This window comes from Geotrypetes seraphini, chromosome 4 (assembly GCF_902459505.1).
Source record: "Geotrypetes seraphini chromosome 4, aGeoSer1.1, whole genome shotgun sequence".
In the NCBI taxonomy this organism is placed as follows: Eukaryota; Metazoa; Chordata; class Amphibia; order Gymnophiona; family Dermophiidae; genus Geotrypetes; species Geotrypetes seraphini.
Window position 1 is genome coordinate 248,307,078 of NC_047087.1, and position 25,890 is coordinate 248,332,967.

General features: G+C 44.5%; 1 protein-coding gene across 4 annotated transcripts in view; it reads right to left on the reverse strand.

The window, feature by feature from the left end:
* Window positions 1-1,294: 1,294 nt before the first annotated feature.
* The window catches only part of TFAM (transcription factor A, mitochondrial), a 170,214-nt gene continuing 145,618 nt past the window's right edge, over window positions 1,295-25,890 (reverse strand). For all 4 annotated transcript variants that reach the window (XM_033941543.1, XM_033941542.1, XM_033941545.1 and 1 more), the window contains one exon: window positions 1,295-2,174. In XM_033941543.1, coding sequence (XP_033797434.1) covers window positions 1,902-2,174 — 273 coding nt within the window. In that variant the 3' untranslated portion in view covers window positions 1,295-1,901. The remainder of the gene's footprint in view (window positions 2,175-25,890) is intronic.

The window sequence follows — 25,890 nt, forward strand, 5'->3', positions numbered from 1 at the left end:
TGCAGGAGTTTTTACATTGTCTAGTACCGGCGATGTTAAGGTCAGAGGAGGGGCAACACATCTACTGCCTCCACATTAATGCAGCCTTGACTCGAGGATTTTGTCATCTGTCCCTGATGAGTTGAGAGTGGGGATTGGTAGTTCACCTCCCCCAGAGGTGCCGAAACAGGGCCCTGGGGGGGAGGGAGGAGGGAGCAAGCGGTTGAGGTGAAGTTACTGCGGTAAACTGCAGGAATGTAGAATAATTACTTCATTGTTTATCACTGTGATGTGAGGTGGTCCTAGTACCTCTTTCGTTTCAGAAGTTGCTGTCATTCTTTTTCCTCGATGTGCATTGAGGTGATTCATTCTCTCTTTTTTTTTTTTTAATATGTTTCTTGAGCTTTTTTTTTTCTGAAGTAAAATAAAAACCTACCCATTCCTACAAGAGTTCTATTGTTAATTAGTTTTTCTTTTTTGTGAGAGGAAAAGGGAAGAGCTATGTCCTGAGGAGTGGCTAAAGATAAAACTGCGAGAGGCATGTCCTATAGCTAGTCAACCAGCACCACCGCCTCCTCTCCACTCCCTCTCCAGCATCCCCCTCACTGGTGGTAATAGGAGGCTCAAGGCCGCAGCTTAAAGACATCCACTCATGCGCGGATATCAACATCACACATATGCTTGACGTTGCATCGGTGTTTGTTCACTTCCAGATGCCCTACAGCTGCAGACCTGCATTTAGTGTACCGTGGCTTCAAAATGGTTACAGCACACTGCTCTAAACTGTGCAGGAGTCCTTTGCCTATATTCCTGCCAGTGGGGTATTGTTTCATATCACATTTTCAATATGAGGGACAGGCAAATTCTGCAGTACTCAAGGACCTGCCTGTCTCCAGTGACTGAATACACAATATTGAAGCACCATCCCCCCTACTGATAGTAATGTAGTTGGAGGACTCCTTCTTAGCTTAGAGGAAGAATTGTTTACACGGCAATTTTATAAAGTATATGCTCACACAAGCACATACATACATTAGAATGATGGTACATATGCGCAAATGCCAAATCAAAGTGCTGTTTTATAATACTTATCCTACATCATCCATATTTGACTGTTAGGCCTATATATTGGTTTTGAGTAGAGTGGGCAAGATTTATACTTAACCCACATGACTTATAGTATACAAATTATGTATGTTTCTCTGGCACTTAGACGCATACATGCCACCTCGATGGCAGGTGCAAGCATTCATGCCTAACATAGATGTGGGTATATTTATAGTATAAGGAAGAAACCAAAAGAAGAGCTGCGGAGTAGATGTTCATGATGCTGGATTTATTAAGACACTCAACAAATTGTAGTACTCTGTATCATCAACTGTATCCACAGTTTTTGTAGAGTTCAAAAAGGTATGTACCCAACATGGGGCTGTGTTTTGACTATCATCTTCCTCAGGGGTCCTAAGGATGGCTGTTGAGCTAAGACAAATTTGTGGATAAAATGAAAGACGAGCTTGAAAGGCATGTATGACGAACCTGAACAGTCAAACAAACACTAATATTCTAAAAAGGAAAGTAGGCACCACATTTCTTTATAAAATAGGCTCCTATGAGGTGCCTAGTTAAAGAACTGCCATCTTAATGGCAGGCGCAGCTTTTACACTCTTGTTAAATAATGAACAGAGAAGCAGCCAATCAGCCTGAAAAGCACACCCATGAGCAGCGGCATGACAATTATGCTGTTCCACTCAAACTCTTCTCATGATACTCTGACAATTAAAACAAATGGATTATCATAAAGTATCCAGATTATAAAATCTGCTGCAGTTTTATAACATAAGTCATACAAGTATCAAACATACAATATACTCTAATATAGTAAGAATCAGAACAAATCCTGTATTATCATTAACGCCACTGAGTTATTCTTCAGCTTTTCTGGGTGGCGTTGAACTTTTCTCTGGTTTTGAAGTCATCATGTTGGATTTCAAAATCTTCTCTAGTTTTGAACTGTTTATGTCTGAAATAGTTTTCATTATAGCTTTTCTTCTTTTGGCTTTTCTTTGTTTTTCAAATATTTCCCTTTGTTTGAATCGAATAAGATCTTCTCGTCCAACCTCAATCATCTGCTTTTCCCAAACTGCTATTTCATTTTCATATCGGACCTTGTCATCTTCAGCAAGCTGCATATATAACTGATTTTAAAAAACAAATAAATTCATCCAAATTAAAAAGGTTTTAGCATTTTTGTCACAGTGCATATACATACCTGATGAGATAGCAACAATTGACTAAAAAGACAAAACAAAAAAACCACAAGTACAATTGTGACTGTTTTGCTCCATAACATTTTGTATTCATTATATCAGGGGTGCCCACACTTTTTGAGCTTGCGAGCTACTTTTAAAATGACCAAATCAAAATGATCTACCAACAATAAAATTTTAAAAAACCACAAAGCACACTGTACGCAGAGAAAATGTTAATTATCATTTATATTCCACGAGTTTTCAAAGAGGTCAAGGCAGATGACTTTATGCAATGTCACTTCAGTAACAACTATACAAAAATGGACAAATATACCCCCTCCCTTTTTACTAAACCGCAATAGCGGTTTTTAGCGCAAGGAGCTGCACTGAATGCCCTGCGCTGCTCTCAATGCTCATAGGCTCCCTGCGCTAAAAAACGCTATTGCGGTTTAGTAAAAGGGGGCCATAGTGCAAAATATAGACAGCAGATATAAATTCTCAAAATGAACACATTTTGATCACTAAATTGAAAATAAAATCATTTTTCTTACCTTTGTTGTCTGGTGATTTCATGAGTCTCTGATTGTACTTTATTCTTCTGACTGTGCATCCAATATTTCTTTCCTTCTTTCAATCTGCTCTATGCTTCCAGACCTCATTCCCTCCGCAAACTTCTTCTTCCTCTCCCCCTGCCCCATCCCCTTTCTTTCTGTCTCCCTGCCCCCCTTTCTGTCTGTCTTTCTCTCTCCATGCCCCCTTTCTTTCTGTCTTCCTGTCCCCCCTTTCTTTCCGTCTCCCTGCCCCTCTTTCTGTCTATCTTTCTCTCTCCATACCCCCTTTCTTTCTGTCTCCCTGCTTCCCCTGCTTTCTGTCTACCTGCCTGCTCCCAAGCCACTGCCACCGGGGAACAGGCCTCCAAACCGCCGCTGCCCCAAGCTCTCCCTGCTTCCCCACACAGAAGCGTCGGGCTGACCAGATTTCCTCTCCCTGACGCTTCTGTAGAATAAAGATAGACGCTTCTGTGTTGACTAGCAATTGGCTGGTCCGAAACTTCCTCTACGACGTCAGAATTGACTTCGGGTGGGGAAAGTTGGTCGGCTTGGTGCTTCAGAGTTGGGAAGCAAATAGAACACGAAGGCAATGCGATCGACTCGCGTTGCCTTCGCGATCTACCGGTCGATCACGATCGACTTTTTGGGCCCCTGCATTATATGATCTCTCTTGGCTATGAAGCCAAAACTAAATTTAGTACAAGCAGTAGTCAGATAAGTCTAATATCCCTCCCCCCCTTTAATCAAGCCACATTAGGGTTTTTTATTGCTGGTCGCTGCGGTAAAAGCTCCGATGCTCATAGGAATTCTATGAGCATTGGAGCTTTTACCATAGTGGCCTGTGATAAAAAAAACCCTAATGCAGCTTGATAAAAAAGGGAGGTGGTTATGATTAGTGGACTCTATATTACTAATCTATTTGTAAAGTTATTCTGGTAATTGACCAGAATATATTTTAGAATGTAGTGTTTTGCAAGGTTGTTTTACTCTTTCCATATCTAAGATCCACTCAATCCCACATTTTTACCTTCTTTCATATAGGCAAACTATTTTAGCAATAAATTTTGACCATTGACACAGATCTTAACTTACTTTGGAATCCAGTACATTTCTATCCTGTAAGCATAGATGACTGAAAAAATATCAGAGGAGTCTAATGATCTGGCTACTCTTCATGGATGAGCAGAAGCATAAGACCTTGACCTTCATGAGCATTTTATTCCACAGCTAGAGAAAGATGCTGAAGTTGTGCTCTCTCAAACCCTGGATATTTTTGTATTCTATACATTGTGTCAATTTTTTAGGTGCTACCTGGACTTATAAAGGAGTCTCCCAATTCTTAGAAAGGGTATCTCTCATAACTTATGTCAAGGCACTTTAATACAGTCATTTGGAGGAAATTCATAATCTAATCTAATCTAATCTAGTCTAGTCTTCGATTTATATACCGGGGCATCTCCCGACGGAGCTCAACTCGGTTTACAAGTAACTAAAGACCAGCAAAAAAGCAAACAAGAGCATAGGAGAAACTAAGTGTTGTAGGGCAATCAATTTGTTTAATCTTTAGGTAAACTATTCAAGTATTGTGTAAATAATAAGATTTTTAGGACTTTACAAAATTGTTGTAACTGACCTATCAATCAGACAGAATCAGGAAGCCCATTCCACATTTCTACCAATTTATAAGCGAAAGACTGACTGAGTTTCTTGGCCAATTTAATTCCTCTGAAGGAAGGGAACAGTAGTCTATAATCAAGAAACTCAAAATGCTCAGAGCGAGGTTCCTCCCCTGTTTCCATTTTAATGGGTAGAGCTTGACCCATTTGTCTAAAGCCAGCAAAAGATATGGTGTTTCTGGCAGACTTACACCTTTGAGGCGGAGGAGAAGGACCTGAAAGTATGCAATAAAATTCTTCTGCTGATACCCGGCAGATCCTCATCAGAGTGATTAGAGATATCTGCATCAGACTCCTGAAAAAACTCTCTCCTAGAATAGGGGGTGGGGGGTATCCAGAGTATCAAGGTAGGGGTATATGCTCTGATCCAGGAGATGCCTGCTCTGCTGATGACAACACATATGTGGAATGAGTTCATGCCAACCCTGATACTCAACGTTGATCAGGGGTATGTGACTTCATCTTCGATCAATGTCTCAATGTATTCTCGAGCCGGCTTTAAAGTCTGTGAAGACTGCATCTACTTGCTTGAGCATAGCCTGGATCTCCTCCTGAAGAGTCAGCATCTGCACAGGAACAGAAGCCTGCAGTGCTGGTTGTGGGAAACTTTCATGTTGAGACACACCTGGGAGGAGACATGATCTGCAGTTATAGAGAGCATTCTCTGGTGTATCACCGCTTACTATGCATTGAAGAAGTGGACAAATGGGAGGACGCCGTGCCAAACCTAAAAGGGGAAGAATGTTTATGTTTCTTAGCTTTCTTACATGTGTGGTGTCACCTGATGCATAAGGCATGGACTAAAACAACCTTGAGTTTTGCGGCATCTGTGAAACGTGGAGTTGATGCACATTGAGCATCAGGCCCTGAATCTCCTGTCATGCTTGATGTTGATGCTGAAAACTTTATCGCATAGAATTTGATGGGCTTTGAGTGATCTCTTTTGCATACGCAGATACAGTTCACAACGAATGTCCCAATATTTAGGATCTAGACACTGAACATGCCAATTATGGGGGTCAGAGTGTGAAATGGTCTGGGGAACTCGAGTGGAAAGTATACCGAAAAACAATGACACTCCCTTGGTTGAAAAAGGGCCTTGAAGTGGTCCACGAGTCAAAAATTGAAAAACTGACAAAAATGAACCAAACTCAAAGAAAATCCTGGAAAACAATAAAATGAAGAATTCTGAAGAAAAGCACATCCAGGGACAGGTGTTATCCAGGGACAGCAGGCAGATATTCTTGACTGATGGGTGACGGCACCGACGGAGCCCCGGTACGGACACTTTTAGAGTGATTGCACTCTAAGAACTTGGAAAGTTCTAGAGGCCGCACCGCGCATGCGCGAGTGCCTTCCCGCCCGACACAGGCGCGCGGTCCCCAGTTATGATAAGCCAGCTAAGAAGCCAACCCGGGGAGGTAGGTGGGACGCAAGAATATCTGCTTGCTGTCCCTGGATAACACCTGTTACGGTAAGTAACTGTGCTTTATCCCAGGACAAGCAGGCAGCAAATTCTTGACTGATGGGTGACCTCCAAGCTAACAAAAAGAGGGATGGAGGGAAGGTTGGCCATTAGGAAAACAAATTTTGCAAAACAGATTGGCCGAAGTGTCCATCCCGTCTGGAGAATGCATCCAGACAATAATGAGATGTAAAAGTATGAACTGAGGACCAAGTGGCAGCTTTGCAGATTTCCTCAATAGGAGTGGAACGGAGGAAAGCTACAGATGCTGCCATTGCTCGGACTCTATGGGCCGTGACAGAACCTTCCAGTGTCAGTCCGGTCTGAGCATAACAGAATGAAATGCACGCTGCCAGCCAATTAGACAACGTACGTTTAGAAACAGGACGTCCCAATTTATTCGGATCAAAGGACAGAAAGAGTTGGGGAGATGATCTGTGGGGCTTAGTACGGTCTAAATAGTAAGCAAGAGCCCGTTTACAGTCCAAAGTATGTAGAGCCTGTTCTCCAGAATGCGAGTGAGGTTTCGGAAAGAAGACAGGCAGAACAATGGATTGGTTAAGATGGAATTCAGAAACAACCTTAAGGAGAAACTTTGGATGTGTGCGCAGAACCACCTTGTCATGATGAAAGACCGTAAAAGGTGGATCTGCAACTAGTGCATGTAGCTCACTGACCCTCCTGGCAGAGGTAAGAGCAATAAGGAAAAGTACCTTCCAAGTGAGAAACTTGAAAGAAGCGGTAACCAAAGGTTCAAATGGAGGCTTCATTAAGGCGGAAAGAACTACATTGAGATCCCAGATAACAGGAGGGGCTTTAAGAGGTGGTTTCACATTAAAAAGACCCCGCATGAACCTGGACACCAAGGGATGAGCTGAGAGGAGCTTTCCATGGACTGGCTCATGAAACGCCGCAATAGCACTTAGGTGGACTCTGACTGAAGAAGACTTGAGGCCAGAATCAGACAAAGCAAGAAGATAATCCAACAAAGTCTCCACTGCAAGGGAAGTGGGATCATGATGATGGAGAAAACACCAGGAAGAAAAACGTGTCCACTTCTGATGGTAACATTGCAGAGTGGCCGGTTTCCTGGAAGCATCCAGAATTGAACGAACAGGCTGAGACAAAAGCGTATCATGAGAAGTCAGCCCGAGAGATACCAAGCTGTCAGGTGCAGAGACTGGAGGTTGGGATGTAGAAGGGTCTCCTGATGCTGTGTAAGCAGAGAAGGAAACAGTGGAAGAAGAAAAGGTTCCCTGGAACTGAGTTGAATTAGAAGGGAGAACCAATGTTGCCTGGGCCACCTCGGAGCAATCAGAATCATGGTGGCTCTTTCCCTCTTGAGCTTGAACAAGGTTCTCAACATGAGAGGCAGAGGAGGGAAAGCATACAGAAACAGATTGGACCAGTCGAGGAGAAATGCATCCGCTGCCAGACGGTGAGGAGAGTAGAGTCTGGAGCAGAATAGGGGCAGCTGGTGATTGTGAGGAGCTGCAAAGAGGTCTATCTGAGGAGTGCCCCACTGAGCAAAGATGGACTGCAGAGTGAAAGGATCGAGTGTCCACTCGTGAGGCTGGAGAACTCTGCTGAGCTTGTCCGCCAAGGAATTCTGTTCTCCCTGAATGTAGATAGCTTTCAGGAATAGATGGTGATCCGTGGCCCACGTCCAAATCTACTGGGCTTCCTGGCACAAGCTGCGAGAGCCCGTCCCTCCCTGCTTGTTGATGTAGTACATTGCAACTTGATTGTCTGTGCATAGCAGGAGGACTTGAGGGAAGAGAAGATGTTGGAAGGCCTTGAGGGCATAAAACATTGCTCTGAGTTCGAGGAAATTGATATGATGTTTCATTTCCTGGGCCGTCCAAAGTCCTTGAGTTTGGAACTCGTTCAAATGAGCTCCCCAGGCATAAGGGGAAGCATCGGTGGTGATGACAAGTTGATGAGGAGGTAGATGGAACAGAAGACCTCTGGATAGATTTGAGGATGTCAACCACCATTGTAGAGACTGACGAAGAGATGATGTGACAGATATGTGACGTGAGCAAGGATCCATCGCTTGGGACCACTGGGTAGCCAGGGTCCATTGAGGAGTGTGCAGGTGCAGACGGGCAAGTGGTGTGACATGAACTGTGGAGGCCATGTGACCCAAGAGTATCATCATTTGCTTGGCAGAGATGGAACGTTGAGGAAGCACCTGCTGACATAGAGATTGAAGCGTTTGAAGACGGTTGGATGGTAGAAACGCTCTCATGAGGATTGTGTCTAAGACTGCTCCAATGAATTGAAGTCTCTGCGTGGGGATGAGGTGAGATTTGGGCAGATTGATCTCGAACCCCAGCAAACGCAGAAATAAGATGGTCTGGTTGGTGGCCTGAAGAACTGTCTGAGATGAATTTGCCTTTATCAACCAATCGTCCAGGTAAGGAAACACCTGAAGGTGGTGGGAACGTAGAAAAGCCGCTACCACAATCAGACATTTGGTGAACACTCTTGGAGAGGAGGCTAGGCCGAAGGGCAGTACCTTGTACTGGTAATGACAATGATTGATCATGAAGCGTAGGTACTGTCTGGAGGCCAGATTGATTGGTATGTGAGTGTATGCTTCTTTGAGATCGAGGGAACATAGCCAGTCGTCTTGATTGAGAAGAGGGTAAAGAGTGGCTAAAGAGAGCATCCTGAACTTCTCTTTGACTAAGCATTTGTTGAGATCGCGAAGATCTAGGATAGGTCTGAGATCTCCTGTTTCTTTGGGGACTAGGAAATAACGGGAGTAGAATCCCTGCCCCTTTTGCTCCGGAGGAACTTCCTCTATGGCGTTCAGAAGGAGGAGGGATTGAACTTCCTGAAGGAGGAGGGAAGATTGGGGAGTATGCAAAGCAGACTCTTTTGGTAGACTTGTGTCCGGGAGGGTTTGAAAGTTGAGAGAGTAGCCGTGGTGGATGATGTTGAGGACCCATTGGTCCGAAGTGATAACTTCCCACTGGCTGAGGAAAAGAGATAGACGCCCTCCTATGGGTTGAGGAAGGAGTGGTGAAGGTTGGATGCTGGCTATGCCCTGGAGAATCAAGTCAAAAGGGCTGAGTCGGTTTTTGTTGAGGAGGCTGCTTGACAGGTTGCTGCTGCTGCTGTCTAGGTGTTTGCCTCTGCTGTTGAGGGGCAGACTGTAAGGGACGAGCAACATAACGGCGTTGGTAAGTGGATTGCTGTCTGAAAGGACGTGCTGGCGGAGTCTTCTTCTTGGTTTTAAGAAGGGTATCCCAGCGTGTTTCATGAGTGGAGAGCTTTTGGGTCGTTGAGTCCATGGATTCTCCAAACAGCTCATCCCCTAAGCAAGGTGCATTTGCTAACCGGTCTTGATGGTTAACATCAAGTTCGGATACCCTCAACCAGGCTAAGCGGCGCATGGCCACAGACATGGCCGTTGCTCTAGAGGTAAGTTCAAAGGTGTCATATATAGACCTTACCATAAATTTTCTGAGCTGAAAAAGAGAAGAAGAGCATTGGCGAAAGGCCGACCGTTTCCTCTCAGGCAGGTACTGCTCAAAGGAAGCCATGGTGGTAAGGAGATGCTTTAAATAAAAAGAAAAATGAAAAGCATAGTTGCCAGATCAATTCGCTAACATCGCATTCTGATAGAGACGCTTACCAAATTTGTCCATGGCTTTGCCTTCTCTACCAGGAGGGACAGAAGCATACACACTAGCTCCTGAGGACTTTTTCAGTGTGGATTCCACCAGGAGAGACTCATGTGGAAGCTGGGGTTTATCGAAACCTGGAATGGGGATAACTTTATATAGAGAATCCAATTTACGGGGAGCTCCCGGGACAGTGAGAGGAGTCTCTAAATTTTTGTAAAAAGTCTCCCTCAAGATGTTATGAAGAGGGAGTTTCCAGAAATTCCTTTGGAGGCTGGTCAAAATCAAGAGCATCTAAAAAGGCCGTAGACTTTTTAGACTCAGCCTCCAAAGGAATAGACAGAGATTCACACATGTCTTTTAAAAATGCTGAAAAAGACGTGGAATCATGTTTGGAGGAAGGATCAGGAATATCAGGCTCATCCTCCCACGAAGAACACTCACCTTCTGAAAGAAAAGGCTCTTCGGAATCACCCCACAGATCAGGGTCTCGAATATGGGAACTACGATCCCGAGACTCAGGGGTGGATGGTTCCAGGTGTCGGGACTTGCGTACCGACTTACCCGACCTCATCGAAGCGGTACCGGGAGATGTTATCGGTTGCAACGGAGCCGAGGTCTGTACCGACTGGTGTTGAGTTGTCGGCTCCGGTGCAAGGATTGGCATCGACACCGATGAGGTCGAGTGTAGCGGTACCGAAAGAGAGGAAGTAGAGAGAATAGGTCGTTCCACTCTCGGTACCGGCGGCTCAGACGAGACCGGCACCGGAAGGTTCGGTGTCAGGATAGCTGGAAGGAGTTGTTGGAGCTGCTCCTTCAGCTGTACCTGTAAGATGGCCGCAATGCGATCATCAAGGGAGGGCACCAGTACCGCCTTTTTCTTCTGCGGTACCTGTGGTGCCGCTCTACACCCCGGAGATGAGGAGCCCGATGTCGAGGGACTCACCTCGATAGGGGCGGAGCACTTCCGCTGGCGCCTCACGGTCAGCAGGATTGGGCTCGCTGCACTCGAGACCGGAGGACGCTCTAACGGGGAAGGCTTCTTAGCCGGCTTACCTGAGTGCTGGGATGCCGGTGTGGTGTCGCGCGGCGTTGAAGATGAAGGTGCCGATGGAGTAGGTGCCGAAGCCGGTGTCGATGGAACGGGGTCGGACATCTCGGCACCAAACAGTAATCGCTGTTGTATCTGGCGATTTTTTAGAGTACATTTTTTTAAGATAGCACAGCGGGTGCAGGTGGAAGCCTGATGCTCAGGACCCAAACACTGTAGGCACCAGTTGTGCGGGTCCGTGAGAGATATAGGCCGAGCACACCGCTGGCACTTTTTAAACCCTGGCTGAGGGGGCATGAACGTAAAAACGGCTTCAGCCAAATCGAAGGCCGAGGCCTCGATGGTGGCAGAAGGCCCCGCCGGGGAAAAACCAAAACTGAAGAAAAAAAATCAAAGTTTTTTTTTTTTTTTTACAAAAATGAAACAAAAGAAAAAGGCAATAGAGCCAAAAAGGTTTACGCGAGCGGGAAGGCAAGTAGAAAAAAATTTCAACAGCCATTGAAAAACGCGTCTTCTTAGCTCCGCGGAAACTAAGAAACTGGGGACCGCGCGCCTGTGTCGGGCGGGAAGGCACTCGCGCATGCGCGGTGTGGCCTCTAGAACTTTCCAAGTTCTTAGAGTACAATCACTCTAAAAGTGTCCGTACCGGGGCTCCGTCGGTGCCGTCACCCATCAGTCAAGAATATGCTGCCTGCTTGTCCTGGGATAAAGAATGATACAATAATATCAGAAAGACCTCTCTTAAAACCAGCTACACTATCCGCTCTTACCACAACCTCTGGCAACCCGTTCCAGAGCTTAACTATTCTTTGAGTGAAAAAAAAAATTTGTCCTATTGGTTTTAAAAGTATTTCCCTGTAACTTCATCGAGTGTCCCCTAATCTTTGTAATTTTTGACGAAATGAAAAAACGTACCCGCTCTACTCCATTCAGGATTTTGTAGACTTCAGTCATATCTCCCCTCAACCATCTCTTTTCTAAGCTAAAGAGCCCTAACTTCTACTCATACAAAAGACTCTGTGCAACAAAATAATAAGACCCAATGGCATCTGTTTAGCACGAAGTATAGCCTGTGCTTGCTCCAGTCTTTTGGGGATAGTGGCAGCAATGGCACCGCTTTACAACAGCTAAGTGTTTGTGGCTTTTGGCATTTTTTGCCTGGGATTGCGCTCTGTTGATTATGAACTGTGCCTTTGTGATATAATAATAATAATAATAATAATAACTTTATTCTTGTATACCGTATTACCATGGAAGTTCTATGCGGTTAACAGATGAAGAGACTGTACATTTATAGCAAAGTTACAATTTCATTAATGTTACATTTACATTTTAGACGATACATATTCGGTCAAGTTACCTTTACATTCTAGACAATAAATATACGGTGAAGTTATTTTGGCAGCTAGGTTATATGTTCAGAGTAGTTACATTTTCTATAAGTTCGATACAGCGGCATTACAAATAGCAATGTTACATGAGGCGGTAGGGTCTAGGGGGGAGAGGTCAGAAGAGAAGGGAGGAGGAGTGAGGTTAGATCAGAGGAATTTGTCAAAAAGGTAGGTTTTAGTTAACTTCCTGAATGTTTGATAGTGGGGGGAATTGGAGATGAGAGTAGAGAGGCATTTGTTCCATTTGCCCGCTTGGAATGCTAGGGATCGGTCAAGGAATTTTTTGTAGAGGCAGCCCTTCAGGGAGGGAAAGGAGAACAGGTAGGTATTTCGAGTACGAGAGGGGCCAGCAATTTCAAGGTGCTCAGATAGGTAGATTGGTGAAGAGCCTGCTAAGGTTTTGAAGCAGAGGCAAGCGAATTTAAAGGTGTTTCTTGCCTCCACCGGCAGCCAGTGGAGTTTGGCGTAATAGGGGCTAACGTGGTCGTATTTTTTGAGGCCGAAGATGAGGCAGACGGCGGCATTTTGTACTGTTCTTAGGCGTTTGATGGTGTTTTTATAGGCTCCTAGGTATATGATATTACAATAGTCTTTCCCTGCAATTGTTTAAACGGCTTTTTGCACTATTTGACTGGAAGAAGAAATGGCTGATTGTTTGAATATTATTTAAGAAAGTGGAGTTTTTTTGAACCCATGAAGCCCATCTGAGGTTTTTTTCTCCACTTTTTTTTCATTTTTCTTTTGAAGCATGATTGTGCGTGTGATTGGCCTTTCTATAGTTCTTCCTCTTTTATGGCTTTAGTAACTTGGGTTGTGTATGAGTGCAGGGGGGCTTATGGAAATTAGTGGGTATACAGTAGGTATGTCGTATTTCTGATGATTTCAATTACCCCAACATTGACTGGTTAAATGTTACATCGGGGAGTACTTGGGAGGTAAAATTTCTAGATGTCATAAATGACTGCTTCTTAGAGCAACTACTGTAGTCTGGGAACCGACAAGAGGGGTGCTATTTTACATTTGGTCCTTAGTGGAATGCAAGACATAGTATGGGAGTTAACTGTGTTGGATCCACTGGGAAACAGTGATCATAACGTGATCAAATTTGAACTGATACCGGAGTAGCATCGCAAAATAAATCTACTGTAGAGGCATTTTCAAAAGGGCGACTATGATAAAATGAGGAAAATGGTTAAAAAGAAGCTAAAAGGATTAGTTGCAAAGGTTAGGATTGTAAACCAGACGTGGATGCTATTTAAAAATACCATCGTGGAAGCCCAGACCAGATGTATTCCACATTATCAGCAAAAGTGGAAAGAAGAGGAAATGAGAGCCAGCGTGGTTAAAAGGTGAAGTGACAGAGGCTATTAGAGCCAAAAAAAACCATCCTTTAAAGAATGGAAAAAGGATCCGAAGGAAGAAAATAAGAACCACAAGCACTGGCAAGTTAGGTGCAAAGCGTTGATAAAGACAGCTAAGAAAGAATATGAAGAGAAACTTGCAAAAGAGGCAAAAACTCATAACAATTTTTTTAGATACATCAGAAGCAGAAAACCTGTGAGGGAATCTGTGGGACCGTTGGATGATCAAGGAGCGAAAGGGGCGCTCAGGGAGGATATGGCCATAGTGGAAAGATTGAATGAATTCTTTGCTTCGGTCTTTACAGAAGATGATGTAAGAGATCTACCTAAACTGGAAATGGTTTTCAAGGGTGATGATGATGAGGAACTGAAAGAAATCTCCTTCTGTATCGGTACTAAATTTGTACATATATATATTATTTTGTAGCAAATTGTGTTATGATTTTCCCCCATTTTTAAAACTTGTAATACACTTTGAAATATTTGACATTGCGTGCACAACAAATTTTAATAAAAATTGAAGATGTACTAAACCAAATCGACAAGTTAAAAAAATGATAAATCGCCTGGACCAGATGGTATACATCCCAGGGTACTAAAAGAACTGCAACATGAAATTGCTGTAACCTGTTGCTAAAATCGTCTGTAGTACCTGAAGATTGGAGGGTGGCCAATGTTACACCAATTTTAAAAAAGGGCTCCAGGGGAGATCCATGAAATTATAGATCGATAAGCCTCACTTCAGTGCCGGGCAAAATGGTCTGACCTAGTAAGGCTATTTTTATGGATCCGCTAAGAACTCTTGAAGTTCACTGACTCTTCGAGCAGAAGTTAGGGAAATGAGAAAAACACTTTCCAGGTAAGGAATTTTAGATGAGCCATAGACATTGGTTCAAAAGGAGGCTTCATCAACTTAGCGAGGACCACATTAAGATCCCAAACCACTGGAGGTGGCTTGATGTTAAAAAGACCCTTCATGAATCTGGATATTAAAGGATGAGCAGAGAGAGGTTTTCCATCCTCTGGTTGATGAAAAGCACTGCTAGAACTGAGATGGACTCAGATTGAAGTAGATTTGAGGCCAGAGTTAGACAAGTGAAGTAGATAATCCAATACTGAGGGAAAAGAGATGGATTTCAGATTATGCTGATGCCGGATACACCAAGAAGAAAAACATGCCCATTTTTGCTGTTAACACTGTTGTGTGGACGATCTTCTGGAAGCTTCCAAAATGAGGACTAGCTGAGAAAAAAGAAGATCAGCTGAGCTCAGCCCAAGAAGTAACAAACTGTCAGGTGTAAAGACTGAAGATAGGGATGCAGAAGAGTTCCTTGACTCTGCGTGATAAAAGAAGGGAAAATTGGAAGAGTTATTAGCTCCTTGGTACTGAGCTGAAATAGAAGGGTTGTCTGGGCCATTGAGGAGCTATCAGAATCATGGTGGCCGATTCCTGCTTGAGTTTGACAAGTGTCTTGAGGATGAGAGCAATGGGAAGAAACGCATAGAGAAACTGGTGCGCCAATCCAGCAGAAAAGCGTCCGTGTCCAGGCAATGAAGGGAGTACTGCCTGCAGCAGAACTTGGGTAACTTGTGATTCAGAGGAGACGCAAACAGGTTGATGTGAGGAACAACCCATTGAAAAAAAAATCTAATGAAGAACTGGACAGTTAATTGTCCATTCATGAGGTTGAAGAACTCTGCTGAGTTTGTCTGCCAACAAATTCTGCTTGCTTTAAGAAAGATGTTGCGAGCAATTGCCCATTGCCAGATCTTCAGGGCCTCCTGACAAAGGAGAAAACCTGTTCCTCCTTGTTTGTTTAGATAATACATGGCCCCCTTGATTGTCCATGCAGTCTAGAAGGACATGACTGGAAACTAAATGCTGAAAAGTCTTGAGAGCATTGAAAATCGCTCTGAGTTCCAGTGGACTGATATGATGGTGCTGGTCCCGGGAAGACCAGTGACCTTGAGTGTTAAGTCTGTCTAGATGAGCTCCCCAAGCCTAAGTGGACAAGTCCATGGTGAGAACCTATTGATGCAGAGGTGGGTGGAATAATAATCCTCTGGAAAGATTGGAAGAGTTCATCCACCACTGTAGTGATGTGACTATAATGTGCTGCGAAAGAGGATTGAGGGCTTGAGACCACTGAGATTGCAGAGACCATTGAGGCATCTGGAGGTGAAACCTCGCAAATGGAGTGACTTGGACTGTGGAGACCATGGGTCCCAGGAGAACCATCATGCACCTGGTTGAGAAGGACTGAAGTTGAGAAATTTGCTGACAGCTGAACCAAAGCATCTTGATGCTGCTGAGGAAGAATTGTCCTGAGTTGAATAGTGTAATTGGGCTCCTATGAATTGGAGCATTTGAAAGGGTTGAAACTGTGACTTGGGAAAGTTGATCTCGAAACCCAAGTGTTGAAGGAGGAGCATTCATCCGATGGGTTGCTAAAAGGACGCCCTGAGAAGAAAGGTCCTTGATGAGCCAATCGTCCAAGTAGGGAAAAACTTGAAGACCTTGAGAGCACAAAACTGCTGCAACCACCACCAGGCACTTCGTGAACACCCTGGGAGAGGATGCCAGGCCAAAAGGTAGAACTTTGCATTGATAATGGCGGTGCACCACCTGAAATCTGAGAAACTTCCAGTACGCTGGATGGATAGGATTGTGAGTGCAGGCCTCTTTGAGGTCCAGAGAACATAGCCAATCGTTGCGATCCAAAAGAGGATGCAAAGTCACTAGGGATATCATCCAAAACTTTTCCTTGACTAGAAATTTGTTCATGCCCCTGAGATCCAAAATCGGTTGAAGTCCTCCTGTCTTCTTCGGGACAAGAAAGTAGCGGGAGTAAAACCCCCGATTCTTTTGTGCTGAGGGTTTGAAAAAGACTCTCTTGGAGGATGATCTGAAGGAATAGTGAGGAAATGAAGAGAGTATCCCTCTTGAAAGACTTTTAGAACCCAGAGGTCTGTGGTGATCAACTCCCAATGTCAAAAATAAATTTGTAGACAACCTCCGATTGGCTGTGGGAGAGACAAAGGAACACTGGCTATGCTCTCTAGGAGCTCATCAAAAAGACTGAGTGGACTTTGGAGGAGCTGCTGGTAGAGATTTGGTTGTACGTTGTTGTTTCTGTTTCTTCTGCTGCGGTCTAATAGGAGCAGGTTTAGCTGAAAAACGCCTCTGATAAGAGGAAGATTTAAAGAATTTTGCAGCAGCTGGTCTTGATTTGGATTTGACCAAAATATTTCAATGTTTTCTCATGGTCAGTGAGCTTTTAGGTGGCATTTTCAATAGAGTCCCCAAAAAGTTCATCCCCTAAGCATGGGGTATTAGCCTATCTGTCTTGGAGATTAGTATCCATATCTGCAACTTGAAGCCAGACTAAACGACTTATGGCCACAGACACTGAAGAGGCCCTGGAAGTCAATTCAAAAGTATTGTAAGCAGATCTAACCATATACTTTTGTAGTTAGGTGAGAGTGCGAACAATAAACAAACCCTTTGAGATGTTTAGAAGGAAGATATTTTTCAAACACAGGAAATTTCTTGAGAAGATGTTTCATGTAAAAAGAAAAATATAAATTTTAATTTATGACCCTATTCGCCAACATGGAATTCTGATAAAAGCGATGGCCAAATTTGTCTAGAGTGCATTCCTCTCAACCTGGCGGCACTGAGGCATAGACTTTGGATGGATTAGACTTCTTTAAAGTAGATTCCACCACTAACAATTGGTGCTGAAGCTGTTGCTTGTCAAAATCTGGAATAGAAACAATTTTATATAGAGAGATCAACTTTCTGGGAGCCACAGTATAGTGAGAGCAGTCTCCCAATTCTTGTGAAGAGTCTCTTTAAGGATACCATGTTAAGCAGTGGTCTCAAACTCAAACCCTTTGGAGAGCCACATTTTGGATTTGTAGGTATTTGGAGGGCTGCATTTCTCGCATGCAGGACTCAACTTCCCTGTGCAGCAGCAGCATTTTTCTTCCTGTTTAGTTTCTAGCTGGCTCCCTTACTGCACTCATTGTTCCTTCAAAGTCACCGGCTTCCGACGCAAGTGTGGATCCTGTGAGGAGCTGCCGCCGCACGCGGGTTTGAAGGAAAAATGAGTGCAAGAAGGGAGCCAGCCAGAAACTAAAACATGCCATCATGGAAAAATTGGGATCGGCTGGGTTTTACCTTTTGGTGGGCAAATTTATGTTTATGTTACAAGTAAGAGAAAATGAACGCTGATATGTTGGGGCACAATAATTTATTCAGATTAGTTTGGGGGTCCATTAACGACTTTTGTTACTTCGGTATAGTTGTCTTTTAACTTTCATTTCCTTTAGATTTATACACACATCCAGGGAAGGGTGGGTGGGTGGGTGGGAAGATTATCTCTTGTTTTATTCCATGATTGAATATACTGGAAGGGAGGGGGTAATTCATTTTGTATTGTTATTGATTGATTGTAAGTGCTCATTCTGATTATTAATGTATGTATAATTTTCTGCACTTTGTATTAGCCTTGAGAATTTTATATATATATATAAGACCTCTTTAGGAGGTTGATCTAATGTCTCTAGAAATTTAGCACTATGGGCAAAATCAGCTTCAAGTTAGACTGAGGTCTTTTACCCAATTGTCTAATAAACTTGGTGAAAGAAAGTCTCTCAGTAGGAGATTTCGCTCCAGGGGACTGACGTGGAGATTTATCCTTAGACATGTCATATGCCTCAGTAGAAGAAAGGGAGAAGACTGCATTCAAATCAAACTGAAGATCAGAGTCAAAAAAGCAGTTGTGAAGAGGAACTATGACGATGTTTGTGTTTGGACCGGTGCCCGTCAGATGACAAGGTCAGAGTCAGGGACTCTTAGACGGATGCTCAGGAAGACGCTTCTTCTTGGATGAAGTGGCAGATTTGGTGTGCTTAAGAAGCAGGATCAGAAGAACGATGTTTCTTAGACTGAATCAGTATTGGAGACCTGTGTCGTTCAGAAACATGTGCAGGAGAACGGTGTTTCTTCTTGGAAGAACATTTGCTGGAGAAGGAGGAAGGAAATGATCGATGAAGCTTTGACAAACTTGAATGATGAGATGATGCAGTGCAGGATCGCCAAGATGATCGGTGTCGAAAGGCACTTTGATGCAGTATCGAAGAGCCAATAGCTGTACTGCAGTGGCCTCAAACTCGCGGCCCGCCAGGTCCTATTTTGAGGCCCTTGATATATTTATCATAATCACAAAAGTAAAATAAAACAGTTTCTTGATCGTTTTAAGTTTTATTAGGATTTTATATATCGCCTATCAAGGTTATCTAAGCGGTTTTACAATCAGGTACTCAAGCATTTTCCCTCTCTGTCCCGGTGGGCTCACAATCTAGCTAACGTACCTGGGGCTATGGAGGACTGAGTGACTTGCCCAGGGTCACAAGGAGCAGCACGGGGTTTGAACCCACAACCCCAGGGTGTTGAGGCTGTAAATCCAACCACTGCGCCACACACTCCTCATCTGTCTCTTTAGCTATAAATTACAATATTATTATTAAGACTTAGCCAAAAGGAAATATTTATAAACTATAAAGAGTTTTACCTCATACAAAATTGTTATTTTTTTAATAAGACATTAACTATTTTTTCTGAGGCCCTCCAAGTACCGACAAATCCAAAATGTGGCCCTGCAAAGGGTTTGAGTTTGAGACCACTGCTGTACTGGAAGGCCTCGTGGTATCATGCTTAGGCTGAGCCGGTACCAAAGCAGTCAATGTTGGGGTCTTAAGGCGAAACATGTTACCAAATTCTAAGCGGAATAGCGCATCCAGCTTTTCCTGAAAAGAAAGCATAGGTACTGTTGGCTTTTCTGCTGGAACCAAAGGTGCTATGGCTCACCTCGGAGAAGGTGAATCCGATGAAGATGCAACCCTTGATGGAGACGAGGCGAGCCATAAGAGAGGTCGTTGCTTGGCCGGCATGACTGGACTTGATGCCATAGTGGCCTGCGACACTGACTGGGAAGCTGGTGGCTTCTTAACTGGCTTACCAGAAGGAGTGATGTCCTGTGACACCAGTGTCATTGCTGATGCCTTCGATGGCTGAGATGTCTTATTGATGTCCATGCTGGTGCTGAATAACATTTCCTGCTGTAGTTTGTAGCTTTTAATGGTATGTTACTGAAGCGAAGAACAAAACGCGCAGGACTCAACATGATGGTCCGGGCCAAGGCACTGCAGACACCAACAATGGGCCGTTAGCTGCTACCGCACTTCTTAAATCCCGGGCGGGACATCGATGGGAAGACCGCCTTAGTCAAATTAAACTCAATGGCTTAGACGGAAAAATAGGCCCCGCCGGCAAACACCCGCAAAGAGAAAAAATAACCCCGCTTTTATTTTATTTACAAGGAAAAAATAAAATGGAAGAGGAAAAAAAGAAAAAATACGCAAGAGCGGAAAGGCAACAAGGCAAAATTTGAACGATGTTCAAAAAATACAACTTCTTAACTCCGCGGAAAACTAAGAACTAAGGAGCTGCATATCTACGTCAGGCGGGAAGGCACTCGCACATGCGCTGTACAGTCAGTCACGAACTTTCTAAAGTTCTTAAAGTGTCGATACATTTATTAAAGCTGTCCATACTGGGGTTCCGTGGATGACATCACCCACATGTGAAAATATGCTGCCTGCTTGTCCTGTGATAATGATGGGTATGCATTGTAGAGGAATGTCCAAAAGTAGAACCTGGTTGATTCTGCTAAGAACCTTGTTGAACCTGATGAGAATCTGGATGAACCTGCAGAGCAGTTGATTGATGAGAGGCATGCTCTGCTGATGACGAACAAGCTGTGCGTAGTCTCCTCCACATTGTCATTAAAAAATTATTTGCCTGAATATGGAATATGTACTAGGCGATCGTGGACACTGATATCAAAGTCAGAGATATGAAATCAGGAGATAGGTCAGACGGAGGTCTGAAGAATCTGGCAGCACAAAATTCAGGCTCAGGGAAAGTGTATCATGCCAAGTGAGGAACCTCAGAGTACCCTATAGAAGACAGGCAAAGGAGCTGCGGCAAGGTACTCAGCGGAAGGTGTTCAAACTAAAAAAAAGCTCTACACCATATAAGCAAAGAGTGGATTCCTCCTGTAGTGATTCCATTGATGAAGTAGAACTTTGGTGAAACTGAAGCTAAAGGCAAGTGTGCGCAGCAGAGAAGAAATTCCATAGGAAGCACAGTGGGATAGATGTGCGGACTGCAGAGGTAGAACAATCTAGTTCCGATGCTCTGGTCCAAGGCAGTGAAAGTCCCAATTTATGACAGTGATAGAGATGGCTAGGTTACAAAGAAAGCAGTTGATGGATAGCCTGCATCACGTTACTCGATGTTGAAGATACCTGGCATAAGATGAAGCCATACAGTAGATGCGTGGATGGAAAATTTGCCATGACAAGCCATATATGTCTACTGATAGACAGAAGACAGTGAAGGTTCACATTAGTAACATAGTAAATGACGGCAGATAAAGGTCTAAACGATCCATTCAGTCTGCCTATTAGTTATTCTCATTAAAAATACATGATTAAATTAACTTGTCTCTTCTTTGATATTTCTGGGCCTTAAACTAAAATCCACCTAGTATTGTGGGGCATCAATAGGAATGGTACCGAAGAACATCTTATGGAAGAAGCGTTATCGATAGAGTCCTCCATTATTTAGTATTGCTATACTGATGCTGAGAGAAATTATGGTACTGAGAAATAATCATCAGTATCGAGCATCGATGGGTGCCGAAAAATAATCACCGGTACGAAGCATCGGTCTCAACATGATAAAGAGAACGAGATTCAGTACCATAAAGCCTCAATAAGCTATATTCAAGCTGAGCCAGTACCGATGTAGAAGGGGAGGGCATCAATGCCAACTAGCATTACAGCAGGGGCATAGAGAGGGTGGATAGGGACAGATTCTTCAGACTGAGGGGGACAACAGGTATGAGGGGGCATTCGGAGAAACTGAAGAGAGATAGGTTCAAAACAAATGCAAGGAAGTTTTTCTTCACCCAAAGGGTCGTGAACACTTGGAATGCGCTACCGGAGGAAGTGATCAGGCAGAGTACGGTACATGGATTCAAACAGGGATTGGATGGATTCCTGAGGGATAAAGGGATTGTGGGATACTGAGAGAGGTGCTGGGATGTAACACAAGTATAGAAAGCTAACCAGGTAATAAGTATAGAAAGCCAACCTGGTCGTGCATGGGCAAGACCAGAGGGTGAGGACTTTGATGGAAAGATAGGACTTAAATGAGAAACCAAGGTAGAAAGGGGCCCCTTCTGGTGATTCAGACAGGTCGTGACCTGTTTGGGCCGCCGCGGGAGCGGACTGCTGGGCAGGATGGACCTATGGTCTGACCCGGCGGAGGCACTGCTTATGTTCTTATGTTCTTAGCTGTGTGGCCACCCCTCCATAGTGCAGCTCTGGTCGCACATGCTGGAGTGGTTCTGTGTGCTATGAAGCTTGTACATAAGGTGCAGCAGGGTGTCGAAGTGTTGGTAACCCGAAGAAAGAGGCACACTTCAGAGATGACAGCTTGCATCGATGTAAGGCATGCATCACATGACTCGATGCTATGGATGCCTATGACGCTTGTCGAGGTTTCTCATGTTGAGTTTGAAGATGATGCTTGAGAATGACGTTGATGTCCACTAGTACCAACATAAAATGGGATCAGTACAGAGGGAAAAATAACAAGCCTTAACAGCTGGAAGAGGTACCCAAGGTCCAGGCCTAATAGAGATATAAGTTATTTGTAATTTAAGATTTTAATTTTTTAAGTTCAAGCGCTGGAATATCAGAAGAATTTCCAGACAGAAAAAGAATACAACGGAGAAAAACTACTGCAGCCAGGAAGAAGTCTTGAAGACCAGGAAGGAACCAAAAGTGAAGTGAAAGTTCTGTCAGAAACCTATCAATGCCCTCAGAAAAGCTGAAGGCAGAAAAATGTCAATAGGCCCAAAGTTAGAAACAGGTATAAAAAATTTTATACGAAGGAACATCGTATAGACACTAACTTAAAAGATAAAATAGCGGCAAGAATAAAGAAAAATAGAAGTGGGACGCAACTTGACAGGACAAAGTCCAGATATGTCTTCTTCACTCCATGGAAAATGAAAAACTGACAACCTTGTGAGCTGGCGTTGGGCAGGAATGCACTTGTGCATGCACGGTGCAGGCAGTTGTGAAGCTTTGTTGAAGCTTAAAATGACAGTACACTTTTCACTGTCCGTGGATGATATCACCCATCTGTGCGACTATGCTGTCAGCTTGTCCTGGGATAATACAGGCAACTGCTCATCAAGCTGTCTGTTAAGTTGCAAGTAAGTTTGGACATTTTAAGAGAATGACGTGGGGAGGAAAATCTGACACCCATCCCCACGAACTCTGGCCCCATCCCCACAAATTCTGTCCCTGGCCCCACCCCATCCCTTGCGAACTCTGTCTGATACCATCTGCACAAGTCTTGAATATTTTTGATTTTATATTGAAATAATTTTATTAAAGTATAAAAAAGAAATAGTCTGTACAATTGTCATTTTATAAATCACAAATACAGAAAAAGGAACAAAACCCGTCTTCCCTCACAATATCCCCTCCACTATCTGGAAAACTGAATGCTACATAGAAAATTCATCATAACAGAATACCTCAGTCAAACACACAGAACACAAATGCCAAATACATAATAACTGACCAGAAAGATAAATATAACCCAAAATCTCAAGAAGTCACACCTTCCATGTACTACAACACTAAATAGAAAGACCCATTTCCTCCTATACTATGCAAAATATAAAGATCATATATGCCAAGGATGGTTTTAGTGTAAGTAGGACAACTGACTTCTGGCTAGGGAAAGCCCTAAGCCTGCTGGAAGCTGAAGATAATGAAAGATTAGGTTACTTACCTCTGCTAATCTTCTTTCTTGCAAATAGACTCTGGAATCTTCACTAGCGGGTTTGTGAATCTTGTCTAGCTTTGAGTTGCAGGTACTTTAACACAAACCTTTAGCCCCTCCCTAGGTGTATTCACCCTGTCACATGTCCTGAAGAGTCCATTCTATACACAAGCCAGGTAGACCTAAGAAAAACAGGAAACACCAGAAAAGAAAGAGAGGGGTGCGGGGACTCCCTGCTACACGTCAATTCTGCTCATGAGAAACAAAACACAACAATTAGTGCCAAAAGGTCAACTTTGCATAACTTTAAATAGCAAAAAAAAACAGGATAACTTTGGAAAACGGAGACACAGCCTGAGGAAGTAGATGGGGTCCCCATCCCGGGACCCCTCCAATCCCTCAACCTTACATAGAAGGGACCAGCATGGGATTCATAGCAAGGCTGGTCAAGACAGAAATCCAACTTCCAGTCACTGACAGGCGATCTGCGAATCGGACAGAAGAGATGGGTGGGCATGAAGATTCCAGAGTCTATTTACAAGAAGATTAGCAGAGGTAAGTAACCTAATCTTTCGTTCTTGTACAATAAACTCTGGAATCTTCACCAGTGGGACGTATCAAAGCAGTCCCTCAGGGGGGGCCCGATGAGCCAGGATTGAAGCCCCAAAAGCAGCATCTCGCCCAGCCATCACATCAAGTCGGTAAAACTGGTAAAAGTATGAATTGAGGCCCAAGTGGCCACTCTGCAAATCTCCACAGGAGAAACAGCTGAAGACTTGGCCCTAGAGGAAGCCATTCCTCTAGTAGAGTGAGCCTGCATCTCAAGGGGAGGCTTCTTCCCCGCTGATACATAAGCAGTGGAAATGGCCGAATGGATCCATCTAGAGATGGTAGCCTAGGAAGCAGGCCGGCCCTAGCCAAGACCCGCCAGGATGGAGGTCACTGGTGGCCTTCAGGTATCGTAGAAGGAGATGCTGGACATCCAGAGACCATAACACTCAGTCCTTGGACTTGGAGCCCGATGGAACGAAGGCGGGCAACTGAACTTCTTGATTGACATGGAACGCGGAAACCACCTTTGGAAGAAAGGAAGGCACTGTCCACAAGCAAACCACCGAATCTGTGATTTGGAGAAAAGGGTCTCTGCAAGAAAGCTTGCAGCTGCAACACCTTTCGCGTGGAAGTGACCGCTACGAGGAAGACAGTCTTGATGGTAAAGATCTTTCAGAGAAATCTGGTCCAGGGGTTCACAGGGCAGACGAGCCAGCGAGTGGAGAACCAAGTTCAAATTCCACGAAGGTCAAGGCTGCCACAAAGGAGGCTTCCATCTGCCTGCCCGCGTAAAAACGTCCAACATCCGGATGAGACACTAGAGAACCCCTGAGAGCAGCAGGACCAAAAACATGAAAGTCCCGCAATCTGGACAAGGAGTGAAGACACTGCCAGACCTTTCTTGAGACCCGCCTATAGGAAGTCCAGGACATTAGCCACTGAGGAAGTTGAGGGATCCACCCAAGTTTTCTCACACCAAACCTGGAAACACCTCTAGGTCTTGGCATAGGCTGACACAGTAGATTACTGCTTACTCTGGAGTAGCGTACTAATAACTAGAAGTCAATGCCACACGCTCAAGAGCCAAGCTGTAAGACCAAAGCGGCCTGGATCTTGGAGCGCTATGGGGCCCTGTGTGAGCAACCTCCAATGACAGGACAGCCGCAGGCAGCCCCCTGTCCGTGCTCAAGCGCATCAGATCTGCATACCACGGCCTCCAGGGCCAGTCTGGGGCCACCAGGATCACCGGAACTACATGAGTGGCCATGGTGGGAAAACATATAGAAGTTCTTTCCGAGGCCAAGGCTGGATCAGAGCCTCGCTGCCGACCTCTCTGCATCAGCTGAAGAATCTGACCACCTTCCGGTTCAAGGCGGACACCATCAGATCGAAGGCCAGCCTGCCCCATTGCTGAACGATGGCCTCAAATGCCATCCTGGACAAGGACCATTCTCCCAGGTCCAGAAACTGATGACTGAGAAAGTCTGCTTGAACGTTGTCTACGCCTGCCACGTGGGCTGCAGACAAGGCCGCCAGATGCTTTTCTGCCCAGGAAAAGATCATCCGAACCTCCAGACTCAGCAGAGGACTCTTGCTGCCCCCTTGCCAGTTGTCGCATTGTCAGAGAACACCCAAACTGCCTTCCAATGGAGACTCCTTTGAAATTTCAACAAGGCCAGCCTGATTGTTTGGAGTTCCAGGCGATTGATGGACCAACGGCTTTCCAGCGCCGCCCACTGGCCTTGCACCGGGACAGAGTTGCACACAGCCCCCCAATGGAGGGGCTTGCATCCGTAGTCAGCATCACACAGTCTAGGACCCGCAGAGGAAGCCCCCCTGTCCAGCGTCACAGGATTCAGCCACCATCGCATGCTGCTGCGGGCCACCGCTAACCAAGGCAGCTTCATACTTAGCAAATCCTGCTGGGGTTTCCATCGAGCCAGGAGAGACAACTGAAGAGGATGAAGCTGTGCTCTGGCCCACGGAATCACATCTATGGTCAAAACCATGAGACCCAGGACTTTCAGGACCCAGGACTTTCAG